This window comes from Ostrea edulis, chromosome 4, assembly GCF_947568905.1.
Source record: "Ostrea edulis chromosome 4, xbOstEdul1.1, whole genome shotgun sequence".
In the NCBI taxonomy this organism is placed as follows: Eukaryota; Metazoa; Mollusca; class Bivalvia; order Ostreida; family Ostreidae; genus Ostrea; species Ostrea edulis.
Genome location: NC_079167.1, coordinates 62,923,812 through 62,937,887, shown reverse-complemented (window position 1 = coordinate 62,937,887; position 14,076 = coordinate 62,923,812). Strand labels below are relative to the sequence as shown.

Here is a 14,076-nt window from a genome sequence, read left to right as displayed (position 1 = left end):
GTGGTTCATTTGCTTTGACATTTACACTGCCTGTATGGGAGGTTGAAGACCTTGAAGGTGGACTGTACTAAGACTTAAAATTTTCTTGCAAATCGACACACAACAGAAACATAGTCTCACAAGGGATTGATATAACCTTCTCAAAGCATTTTACATACATTGTATGTGGAATGGAAGTAAGCTAAAACCAAACACTTTACTTCAACTTTAATCTGAATTAGAATCATGGTGTGCTTTCAGTTGGTTGCAAAAATGTATACACTAAATTTTTTTTCTGAAAAAATTTATAAAACCCTTTTCATCAGCCTGTGATTTAATTTTGTTTAAATTCAACATATATGTAATTGACACTTGATGCATTCATATCACTATATCTGAAGTAGCCAGGCAAATAATCAATCCATAGATTTCCATATATGTTAATTTTGATATATTAAGATAATGATGCAGATAAAATACTTCCTTGTGGTACACTCATTTCTTATTCATAAATGTTAGAAAAAGTAGATCCTACTGAGACTTTAAAATGTCAATTTTTAAGCCATTGATCAATAAAATTAGATAAATGTCCCAAAAGACCAATATGTTGTAGAACTTGTTTGTTGATTGTTGTTTATTAATTAAATAAAATTAAAACTTTAGCAGTTAACCTTTGTTTTGGCCAACAGTATATGTTTGTGAAACACTGATGCTCTTGGATTACAAAAAAGTGGAACTGTAAGACATTGTAGTTTTTTTTGGAAAATTTCCAAAAACTAGGTCATGGTCAGTCACAAGGAAAGTCTTCTCACAAAAAAATGCACATGCTTAATATAAAAACAGTACCTCTTAGAATTTGAAAGATAAGTCTTATATATGTACAAATTTTCTAAATGTAGATCAAAGGTCAATGTTAAGGTCACCAGGTCAAAGACTTTGGTGTCAATGGAAAGGACTTGCCATAAGAAATACACATCAAATATGAAAGCTCTACCTTTTAGGGTGTAAAAGATATGACCAAGGTTAAATTTTTTTGCCATAGACAGACAGGCCAAAAACTATATGCCCCTGAACCTTTGATTCCGGGGTCATAAAAACATTCAGTTTTTCAAACTAGTCTAGCTTTTAAGTGTAATTTTTAGCAAATCCAAATGAACTGTCATGATTGAGAATATAGACAAGTGGAAAAATGTTGCAATATTTTCTGTTGTTTTGAAAAACTAAGACATTGGTCTGTTGATTATGAATCAAGAGAGATTGGTCTGTAGAATTTGAATCAAGATTTCACTTCATCTATGAGCTGGGTTATATTCACACCAAAGAAAACACCTTTTGTAAATGTAACCCCAACCCCCCCCCCCCCCCCCCCCCCCCATTGCTGCTAGATGGACCCAGGCACATCTGACCGATGAGGATGTTTCCAATTGTTTTGGGCCTATACTGAAATAATCTAAGTTTCGAACACTGGACATGGGTGCAGCACATAAAAAAAACAAGGAGAGAGAAATGACTTTGACAATTTTTCTCTCTCTCTCTCTCCATGCTGGCACATAAAGACAACATTGACGATTTACGTTGAATGTCTGTGGCTCGTCCAGCACAGGCCAACAGTTTGCAGGAGAGGGTGGTGGGAGGTGTTTGGGATACTGTAAGAAACATGGCAAAAACTGCCAAATGAGATTTGCAAAATAACTCAAATGAAATGCGATTTTTTTCTAACACTGTGATCTTCTCAATCAAAAACCATTTTGCCAATTTCTTTTTCCACAACATCAAACAATTTTTAAAAAAGTACATGTGTAAGAGTGTCCATATAAAGCCTTTTTTGTTTAAAAACATGATTCACATAGAAAAAAAAATAAAGAAAAGAAGAAATGAATCTTTGAGTGCCAGTCATGAGGATTAAAATTTAGAAAAACAAGAGTTACCTCTCTTGAGATGTGCTTACCTGCATTACAAAGAGTCCTTGTTAATGTAAGCGTGTTGCATAATATTTCTGGCAGTGTTGATTTATTGCCAAGAAGAGATGATATGGTTTCCGTCAATTCTGACTGTTTTAGTGGAAGTGCCGCTTCATCTGAAAAATATCACATTTCTTAATGATCACACAGCAAGCCACAATCTGCATCATTAACTCACATCTTAAACGTTGATCAATAATATTCAAGATTTACACAATTTTTGTTCTGTCAAACTTGATATTTCCTATCATCTCATTAATTCCTAAAAGAAATTCTCATTAAACGATTTCTCTCAAGTAGATTATTTCAATTATGCATAGATCTACACTGCAAAGAAAATGGTTTCAAAGACTTATTAAAATTAAAAGCTTACCTGGTAATTAAAATTATATATTCTAATAGAATTGTGTACTAAAATAAAACTTTTCAAACTCAAATTTTTAAGCCATTATAAATTTTGATTCAACCAACCTAATACTGAGGAACATATTAAGGTCAAGGCCACCAATGCCTCATTCTGCATCACTAAATGTTCTGATGATACCATGACGACCAGTGGGGGTATTCCTTGACATTTGATTACATTTCTCATCAGTTCCACAGATCGTCCATTCTTCACAAGTGAGGCCAGCAATCTCGTTCCCTCACCTACTCAAACGAAATACTTGGAATCAAGTCATCAAAACTCCAAATCTGTATTTAAATCTTTGTAAATGATGAAACCATTTCACTACAATTCTGTGTTTTTACCTACATTCTGACCATATTTTTTTTTATAGAATTCATCATTTACTTCACACTCAGTCTGATATCAAACATTAATGTGCGATTGATCGAACTGATACACATCAAATTAATGTAGAATAACTGTGTGTCACAATTGGAAGTATGACACATGAACAGATGCAGGACAAACTGAACAAGAGGCCCAAGGGCCTAGAATCGCTCTTCTGATAAATTGTACAACCCCACCATTTCTATTCTTAGCCTCTTAGTATTCTAAATCTTTAGTTAAATCCTAAGAATTCAAAAAAAGTAGGTCAATGTGACCTACTTTTTGGTTTACACATTTTGAGAACCCAAGAAATATCAACTGACAAAGTTTGATGATTTTAAGCCAATTAGTATCTGAATATTGAAATATAGCTGTCAAATTCCAATCGTAGGTCATGGTGACCTACTTTTTGGTCAGCGAACTCCGAACATGCAAGACCCATCAACTGACAAAGTTTGATGACTGTAGGTCAAATAGTATCTGAAATATATAAATATAGCCGTCCAATTCCAAAAGTAGGTCAAGGTGACCTACTTTTTGGTTGAAACCCTTCGAACATGCAAGACCCATCAACTGACAAAGTTTGATGACTAGGTCAAATAGTATCTGAATTATATAAATATAGCCGTCAAATTCCAAAAGTAGGTCAAGGTGACCTACTTTTTGGTCAACACCCTTTGAACATGCAAGACGCATCAACTGACAAAGTTTGATGACTGTAGGTCAAATAGTATCTGAAATATATAAATATAGGTGTCCAATTCCAAAAGTAGGTCAAGTTGACCTACTTTTTGGTCGAAACCCTTCCAACATGCAAGACCCATCAACTGACAAAGTTTCATGACTGTAGGTCAAATAGTATTTGAAATATATAAATGATTAGCCATCAAATTCCAAAAGTAGGTCAAGGTGACCTACTTTTTGGTCGACACACTCCGTTGACTCAAGATGCATCAACTGTCAAAGTTTGATGATTGTAGGTCAATTAGTGACTTAAATATATAAATATAACTGTCAAATGCCAAAAGTAGGTCACAGTGACCTACTTTTTGGTCGATACACTCCAAAGACTCAAGATGCATCAACTGACAAAGTTTGATGATTGTAGGTCAAATAGTGTCTGAAATATAGTAATTTAGCTGTCAAATACCAAAAGTAGGTCATGGTGACCTACTTTTTGGTCGACACAAACCGAAGACTGAAGACGCATCAACTGACAAAGTTTGATGATCCTAGGTTTTACAGTGCCCAAAATATGCATCTAAAATTGAAAATGTGAAATTTGAATATCTGCCAAATTCAAAAAGTAGGTCACTGTGACCTACTTTTTTATAAATATGTTTCAAGGCCTCAAGACGCATCAACTTACAAGATTTGATGATTCTAAACCTCTCGGTATTTGAAATAACAACTTAAAATATATCTCTAAATGATAAGCCATAAAATTCAGAAAGTAGGTCACGGTGACCTATTTTTCAGTTGACGCATTTCAAGGTCCCATGATCCACCAACTGACAAGTTTTGATGATCATAGGCTTCAAAGTGTCCAAGATATGCATCAAAATTAATTTTAAAATAAATACCTGCAAAATTCAAAAAGTAGGTCACCGTGACCTACTTTTGAGACAACTTGACACAAGGTCCTAAGATGCATCAACTGTCAAAATTTGATGATCCTAGTCCTTATAATGACTAAAATATCGAAGATTTAAGGAATTTAAAAAATTTTTAAATTTAGGTCAACTTTGAAGTGACCTTGAGACCACGATCTTTGCCCCAGGGTAATGCCTTGAACAATTTTTAATCTACAACATATCCTCATCCTTATGTGTAAGTTTGGTGATAATCTGCCCTGTCGTTCTTGAGAAGAAGATTTTTTAGCAACCACTACTTTTGTTTGTATTTTCCTGATTATCTCCCCTTGTTAAAGGGTCACATCCCTCTTTTTAGTATGTATGAAAGCCCTTGGGCCAATGATACCCTGTAACAAATTTGAAAAAAATTGGCCAAGGGGTTCTTGAGTTATAACCCTTTTTCTAAAAAGTTTACGCACACCGCACAAATGGCCATAGCATTAGCTCTTTGAGCCTTTGGCTCAGAAGAGCTAAAAATCTAAATGTCAGCAAGCATTCATTTTACTGAATTATGGATCAATCCAGAGTTAAATTTTTTGTTCCATAATTTCACATCATAAGTGGAATCAAACTCATTATCATGTTATCAGACATTCCACCATGATTTTAATTGGTGTTATACTTCCTTAATAGTAGAGCAATTACTCCTTACCCTGAACCCCAGCATGTTCATCTACATCACACCAACCCACCAGACGGTCCACAAAGCCCCGATCTGTTCCCAGCTGTAGGGCAGCTGTTTCTGCAATATTTTAATAACTTATAAGTATGTATTTATTTAAACAAAGAAAGACATTTTATTGTTTATATTTCTATGTATTTTTAAAAAATATAAATTATATTTAAGTACTGAAATATCATATGGTTGACCACTTCGTTCCGTTAAATGGAACAGTCTTTGACCTTGATGATGCTCCATATTTGGTAATGATTATGCAGACAGGTGGTACTAAAAAAACCCAGATCGAACTAGTGTGCAACAAACATGTATTCATTGTCTATGATGAAAGCAATGTCAGTTTCAAAAGAAATATAAGATAAAAAATTCAGTGAATGTAAATATCAACCATTCAAATATCTCTTGAGATGTCAATATGACCTTGACTTCTTGGGGACCAAAAAAAAAAAAAAAATTATCTTGGTATCAAAAACATTTGTCTCCTGTTATAGACTGATAAAAGATTTCAGAAATCTGCAACTATTAGATAAAACACCAAGAGTCAGCAAATATTCAATTAACAAATAGAAATATCTTTTATTGACTCAGTGAATATACAATTACAAAGGACAGGTTATCATGGAAAGTGAAGTATTCATGTAAGTTATCTCCTCACATTCCCAACCCATCAACCACCAGATAAAGTTAGCAATACATCTATTCTTATCCAGTGGAGGATGTTAATAGCCACTGATTACTAGAAGCCTGGTGGAAGTCTTAGCTCCTGGATATCTCTGTTACAAGTGCTGCAGTCATCAGCTGTCTTACATCATACCTAAATCAGCTGACTGTTTGTTGTCAGACACTGTTCCTATCGTTACATCTGATACACCAACCTTACAGCTGATAAAAAAGGGGAGGTTAAAAAAAAGGCATGTGTCGGAATTTGGGGGCTCTCTCAAAGAGTTGATGACAAATATATCCAGTTTTTTCATTATCAACATCCAAGGAAGAGGACAACCTGACACTAATTGTTATCTACATCATGAAAGGAAATGTTCTAATTTTATCAAACTAATTGTTATCTACATTATAAAAGGAAATGTTCTAATTTTATCAAACTAATTGTAATCTGCATCATAATTTTTTTTTATCAAATGACATTTTTGAAGATGAATTTCTTTACATTTCTGTGACTGATGAATTAAATCCAACAGATCTTAGATCATTCAAACAAGAGTCTAAAACTAAATCTTCATCAATTATAAGAAATTTTTTTATGATTCTTAACCTGGAATCTCTTAGAACCTTACTTTGACAATTTCCTTTATTCAACATTGATTCCATAATTACTGAGAGAATTCATAGATCTTTGTAAAAATTGACTTGATCATTCAGTGTTACACTAACCCGGGAGCACCTGAACACAGGAAGTTTATGTGGGTGGTGAAAGAGGCAGAAAGCCAATGCTCACATAACTCATCTAATCTCTGTCTCTGACCAGGTGAAATGAGGGTATTGGTTTATCAGAAAATTAACTTGGCTCATTACATCCTTGCTTTTCTTTCTGATGTTTTCTAGACAATTACAAAGTCATTTATCGCCAACACAGAATAATATAGGGAGTTTATTTGTCTGTATTTTTTCCTTGGAAATCGAGTAAAAAGGCCAAGAAAATGCATCTCCTATTTTTCGGTGTGTTTTTCCCCCCCTCCTTAAATTCAACTTATCCTTGAGGAATATTGAATAACTGAACTAAAAAAAAAAAATGATTTGGTCAGAAAGGGTCCCATCAAGAACTTAATGCATGTAGTATTAATGACAGGTAATTCATAAATGTCTGTAATGACAAAGAGGAGTGATTATGTCCCCTTTCCAGATCTGCATTTCTATGTTCAACTGCAGGATCAGCTACAATATTGTATAAGATATCAAAGCTCTAAGTGTAACTTAGTGAGAAGGTCTGCTGTAACCTTGACCTTTGACCTCATGACCAAAAAATCAATTGTTGTCCTTTTAAATGGTTATCTACCTTTGTATGAAGATGTGAAAGCTTTTTGTAGAAAAATGTTTTCAAGATATCTTGTCAGTATGAAAGTGATGATGGATGAACAGAAAGGCTGATACTCATAAATTACAGGTCTCTTCTTTAATAAACATCTATCTTTCTGTAGAATATGAAAGCTGTGTGTTGAAAATGTTTCACACTCTTGTGTCACAATGACAATGTATTGAATTTATTACGACTTTGACCTTATGACTTCAAGGTCAACTACTTTTGTGTAAAATATGAAAGCTTTATGTTGAAAACTTTTCAACTTCTATAATAATAATATCCTTTACTTATACCGAATTGCACAATTAGTTATACAAACTACTGGTAGTTTACATTGTGGTCCTGTCTTTAACATATATCACAAAGCATGAAAATATCACAGTTAATTAAAGCTACTTAAAAAGAGACCACACATAACCTAAGTATTATTGAGAATCAAAATATTGTTTGAGATAAGCTGATTTAAAATGTGTTGACAGACAGACAGATGGACAATATGATTTCTATACAGCTACTGCATTTTCAATGCAGGCCCTAATAATAAAGAAAGCTGTATTCTGTCGTCATTGACACATTCTGTCATATGAATTAAGAGCATTCTTTTTTTTTTTTTTTTTTTTTTAGCAAAATCAAAACAAATTGCACTAACAGAAGAAAGTCAGAGACAGAGACGATAATCAGAGAATATTTCTAGCTTGGCCTAACTCTGAGATCATCAAATATTTCTATGTAACAAGCATGTGAGTCTGTTTGTTATCACTGGCAGTGAGAGTGATAGATCCCCTCCCTATCACAGCAAAAACATAATGGCTGACACTCATACATCCATCAAACACATTTTAATCTTGACAAAAATCAGCAACTTTGGAAGTTAAAATCAAAATTGAGAGGGGAAAAAACTCTTTATTTCATGACTTAATGTAAGCATTTCCACTTGGCATTTTAATTCTGCACTTGGCATGGTATCAGAAAAATATGCTGTAATTAAACATTGATGTAATACTACGTATTTTATGTTATCCATCACAATGTTTCCTATACAGCACCTTTCTGGCCACACAGTTCCTAATTAATATTCTGAACACACTCCCCATAAATGCAACTCATTTTCACATGTTTTTTTAATGACCATTACTGACCAAATAACCTCAATGCTGCAGGTACATACCACTCTCCTCCCTAACATCATCTATCTCTTCCATGACTGATTAAAATATAGGTATGAGCTGCAGTTATTTCGTTGGAAATCTTGGAACAAATTCAAAAGGAGGCTTGCATGTGACTGTAATAAACTTCCTGTTCTGTTGTGCACTTCATATGCTGCTAAATGTATTGATAAATTTGTAGATAGAAATGACCACTGGGTCTCACCTTGACCGTCCACTAACATCCTGAGGACACCCAGGAGTTTGAACACTACGGCCATTGTCTCAGATGATGTCAGAAGTAAGACAGTATCTAGTACACCTGCCATCAATAAAACCGGCTTATTTCTGGCTGCAATATAAAACATAGAAATCTCTTTAACAGTTGTCATAAACATTCTCACAAACACGGGGTGATATTACCAAGTACGATATTATCCACTGGTACCCATTTACAAATAAATACATTGTTTATGCTTGTCCATTGAATAAACGTAGTTTAAATTAAATCAAAGTCTGTATTTAGCATACATTTAATAAACTCAGAAATATTTGAAATATTTCCTGGCATAGTTTCACTGCCAGGTTATAACATGCTTTGCTGCAACATGTAAGGTTGGCAGTTTTCGGAGTGCAAATTATTGTTTCTAAGTCAGCAAGTAAGAGTACCCCTCCTTATATGATATATATTACGATTTCTTACACATGTTAAGAAAAGTGTACTCAGATATGGAATTTCATGATACCACCATAGTAGCCCCCGTCTTTCTTCAGAGACACTACATCATTAATACACCAATCTGCGTGAAACTTTGTAACAGGATGACAGGAAGGAAGTAAAGCAGTTATACCTGCCATAGACCAGTGTTCTTCTGGTAATCTATACAATATATACCCTGTCAATTCCAGAATCTGTTTCAGGAATCTGCCCTTAGTACTTACACTAGTAAATGATGTGTTTGTGCTGTTCTCGTGTAATAAAACATACTACAGTACTGACGTGTGTGATCTGACGAGGAACTACTCATGACAGGTTGTTTTGTTGTGTCTGTCTGATCAGATATTGCACTCTATCTGATCTGCACTTGTTCTTGGGGAAGATAGAATGTAAACAACATCTTGTTTATTAAATCTGGGAACGCATCTTTTGATGAGTCAAAGCATGTTTATCTTCATATGTAATTTGGAGGTTCATACATAATGGATACATCATTACACCAGTTTTTAACATAACATTTTTAATGAAAGCTTTTTCACCCTTTTCAAAGATTGAACATGATTTCTTTTGTACTAATGATGTGTTGAAGCAGTGCCCTCAGTTCCTGGTTTTTGTAGAGTGTCTGTGCTCTAAGTCTTACCAAGAGCCTTGCTGTAGTGTACCCAAGTTTGTTGATGATGGATACTATGTGGAAGGCCAGTGTTTAAAGATTTATGAACAATGCCTTACCTGGAATAGCTAGGTTTCTGAGGGCACTAAGAATTGCGTGCTGTAAAGTCATGTCTGCTTCATGGTCCCTGTGACATTTCAATATCTCTAACAACTGTTCCACTATACCCTCCTCAACAAGCCTCTGGCAGTGGTTGTCTATCAACATAATGAAAAATAAATACTTAGAGTCTCTTCTCAACCTGTGAATAAGCCTCTGGCAGTGGTTGTCTATCAACATAACGAAAAATAAATACTTAGAGTCTCTTCTCAACCTGTGAATGATCTACAAGCCTCTGGCAGTGGTTGTCTATTAACATAACGAAAAATAAATACTTAGAGTCTCTTCTCAACCTGTGAATAAGCCTCTGGCAGTGGTTGTCTATCAACATAACAAAAATAAATACTTAAGAGTCTCCTCTCAACCTGTGAATAAGCCTCTGGCAGTGGTTGTCTATCAACATAACGAAAAATAAATACTTAGAGTCTCCTCTCAACCTGTGAATAAGCCTCTGGCAGTGGTTGTCTATCAACATAACGAAAAATAAATACTTAGAGTCTCTTCTCAACCTGTGAATAAGCCTCTGGCAGTGGTTGTCTATCAACATAATGAAAAATAAATACTTCAGAGTCTCTTCTCAACCTGTGAATGATCTGGGACTAACAAACACTTATATTTTTGGTCCCATTTAATGAGGCTTAAAAGTTTTGGCAAATGGAAGTACAGGAAAACTATAAAAGATTCAGCTTTCCAGATTTACATGTTGCAATTCTTTTTTAAAGTCAACTCACCATTCCTGGCAAAGTTGCCTATGGCCAGGACGGCAGACATTTGTAGTCTGCTATCCTCTTCCTCTAGCCACTTGACAGACTCTATAAACAGTGGACCTTCTCCGTTGGCGAACATGGTCTCCGCTCCCTTATCTGCACAAAATGTACCAAATTCATAGCTCTGAATTAATAATAGCCCTTGTAATAAACAAGATATGATTATATTCTGCCAATTATAAAGTCTCCCAAATGAAGTACCGGCTGTATAAAAGTGGGCTTTTTCTGAGTACTACTGTTTTCCTCCACATCCCCCTTGCACAAAATCTATGCCAATTTTAATCTTACTTAAAAAATGTTTTAGATTACAAAAACCTTGATTTTGAAATTTTTCAAAAATAGGGCTCAATTAATAAGATTAAATGGAATTCTCTTTCCTTTTCACAGTTCTTACCTCCCGTTAAAAGAAGAATAAGAAGATCGGAGGCCATTTTAATGAGCTGCTGGCTATCAGGATCCAGTTTTCCTTGGTTGACCTGGATTATCTTAATCAGGTTGTTACTGAGGCTATTTTCTGCCAGGAGATCCTTCACTTCATCTAGCAATAGGCAAAAATAAAGTACATGAAAATAAACTATCATTGAAAGTCTGAAATAAATGGAAATAAAGTATCATTGACAATCTGAAATGAATGAATATAAAATATAATTGAAAATTTGAAATGAATGAAAATAAAGTATAATTGAAGGTCTGAATGAAATGGAAACTAGATGCTGTCATAAGACATTTGTAATATAGATAATATAGATAAGTTTATTCCAATTTTGGGCCCAGAGGGCATAACAGTAAGACAGTTTATAAAGAAGGAAATTCAAAAAAGAAAGAAAGTTTACAACATTAACTACAGGTTACATAGACTGCAAACTGCATAATAAATCATGTGACTCACATGTGTAATCAGTAGTATACATAAAAGAGCATGTGACCCATAGGCCTCTTATGTTAGCATTTCATAAATTCATTACAAGTCTGAAATTAAAAAACTTGATGAAGCATAAATTCTGTTTAAAAATAAACTTTAAAAAATAGGTTTTTGTGGAAAAAAAAAAAAAAGAATTAAAAAATGGTGTTTTAAATTCTCTTCCCCTAATTGGTCTCCTTGTCTACAGGACACCACCAATCATATCTAAAAATATGATTTAACTACTGCTTAAAAGGTGAGAGGAGTTTTGGAAGCATTAGAAAAGTGTCCTTTTTGGTCCCCAGAACGAAAATTCCTAAACCTTACTGCACATCTACAGGACACTACTAATCATATTCCAGAGGATGATTTGGTTACTGTGTGGAGTTCTGGGAACAAGAGTTTTACAGAAAAACATGTTTTTTGACCCGAAATTGGCCACCAGGATGAAAATGAAAATTGTGAACCCTTATTGCACATCACATTCATGATGATGAATTGGTTATACTGCTTTTAAAATCTGATGAGGAGTTTAAGGAAGAAAGTGTGCCAGATGGGCGGAGATATAACAACAATGTACTTAAAGTGAGGGTATAATACAGTATCATTCAAAGTCCAAAAAAAAAGGGACTAAAGTATCGCTTGAAGTCTGCAGACAACAACATAAGATATACAGTAGAGCACGGTTATATAAAACATGTTGATAATGAAAAACTGCTTATAATGAAGTAAATTTTATTCTTCAGATAGATCAAGAGTTCAAGAGATTGAATGTGGAATGAAATTCGTAAATTAAATGTCTGTTATGGTTCAGATTTTGTAGTAACCGAAAGTATATATTTACAACATCCTGGGATTGTTATGATACATTTTCCTCACATATTTTTGCATTTGCATGCCTCTAAATTATTTTTAAAAAAAAATTACAGTCTCATTGTCCAGTCAAAACAAACTCTTCAAAATTGAAGGTGTGTATATACTACCATCACTTCGAGATATCAAGAGAGAAAAACAATGATATATGATTACGGGACCCTTTCACTTTGAAAGATCAGATGTTCAAGAGATCAAAAGTTCAAAAGATCCAGAGTAAATTTGCTTACTAATATACAGAAAAATATTGGGACCGTGATTTCACTTTGAGAGATCAAAAACTTCAAGATATTGAAGTTCGAGCTATTTTGAGTCACCTGTATGCCTATCATAAAGTGAAATAGGACTACATTGGTAACTACCATTTTGTTTGATTACCATCATGCAAAATGAGTTTTTCAGAGTACATTTGATTGTTGAAATGTGATGATTGACAAACTATATACACATCTCTCATCAATATCGTAGGTGGTGTTACATTAATTTTAACAGATTTTGCTATCACCCTCATATCCATTCTATAACTAGATACCAGAAAATTTCACTGGTAATACAACAAAATTAATTACAACTAGGGACAGTGAATCATGGAGACAATGAGGCAGTCTTATCCTGGCCTTACACAGACCACAGAAATAATTGGAAGAGTCCTTGAATGGCTTACACAGCTTACGAATAGATTTTGTCTGCCAAAAAGTGACAAAAATCAGTGACTCCAACTGCATGCTTAAAAATATCTCAATTTACATGTATATGTCCCACAACAAATGGAGTGCATTCAGATCATCTAATGTGTCTTCATTTATATACATTAATATGTAAAACACCAGCATCTCCGTTTGACTCACTACGTAATTGGGATTAGTGCACAAATTTTTAATGCACTACAGTTGCATCTGAACATGCCTCTCTGATACAAAAATTGATCCTCCATTACCAAGAAATGCAAACACTTTGCCCACAGCATTATGAAATATCCATATCATTATGCTACAGTAAGCAACCTAGGCCATCCCATACTACAGACTAAATAGGAGTCGTAGTATGAAAACTTGGACCAACTAACCACGACTCCTACCTGTACCTTAATCCCATCCAGACAGATTGTCATCTAACCCAATAGAATAATCATATTGAACACTGTCTATACACACCTAAGTACTCTAACTGAATAACAGTGAGCCATAGTGCCACAACATTCACCTGAACCCCCTTGATAACATTCATAATAATATGATTCATAAACTTCCAGGACTTAACAGTGACTGAATGTTGATGTAAATCAAACACAATTATACTGCACATAGATGATTGAAAATCATATTGTCTACTAACACATTGTAGCCTGGGTGTTCTTGTGGTCTATGTTTCTATGTCTAGGATTTTCTAGACACATCCCGTTCTGTCAAATTGATAAGATGCAGGAATGCACTTATACTATTTCTGGACTGCCTATAATCTTACCCAACACTGATAACCTTAACATCAGTTCTAGAGCGTTTACTCATATATCTTACACTGAACAAGAGGCCCATGGGCCACATCGCTCACCTGAGTCACCTTGGTCCATATCAGAAGACTTTTCATATATATTTGCATGTAAAACCGTAGTCCCTATTATGGCCCCAACCTACCCCTGGAGGCCATGGTTTTTGCAAACTTGAATCTACACTATGTCAGAAAGCTTTCATGTAAATGTGAACTTCTTTGGCCCAATGGTTCTTGAGAAGAAGATTTTTAAAGATTTTTCCTATATATTTGTATGTAAAACTTTGATCACCCTTGTGGCCCCATCCTACCCCCAGGGGCCATGATTTGAACAAACTTGAATCTGCACTAT

The 14,076-nt window shown here is 34.5% G+C and overlaps 1 protein-coding gene across 2 annotated transcripts in view; it reads right to left on the bottom strand.

Annotated features, from left to right (window-relative positions):
* Positions 1-14,076, bottom strand: part of LOC125671810 (rap1 GTPase-GDP dissociation stimulator 1-like) — a 69,794-nt gene that overhangs the window by 9,137 nt on the left and 46,581 nt on the right. Inside the window, exons 8-15 of one of the 2 annotated variants that reach the window (XM_048907750.2) lie at positions 10,857-11,000; positions 10,427-10,558; positions 9,656-9,793; positions 8,435-8,560; positions 5,002-5,091; positions 2,412-2,588; positions 1,928-2,056; positions 1,554-1,625 (exon numbers count right to left, since the gene is read on the bottom strand). In XM_048907750.2, coding sequence (XP_048763707.1) covers positions 1,554-1,625; positions 1,928-2,056; positions 2,412-2,588; positions 5,002-5,091; positions 8,435-8,560; positions 9,656-9,793; positions 10,427-10,558; positions 10,857-11,000 — 1,008 coding nt within the window. The remainder of the gene's footprint in view (positions 1-1,553; positions 1,626-1,927; positions 2,057-2,411; positions 2,589-5,001; positions 5,092-8,434; positions 8,561-9,655; positions 9,794-10,426; positions 10,559-10,856; positions 11,001-14,076) is intronic. The other variant, XM_048907751.2, reaches the window with a different exon arrangement.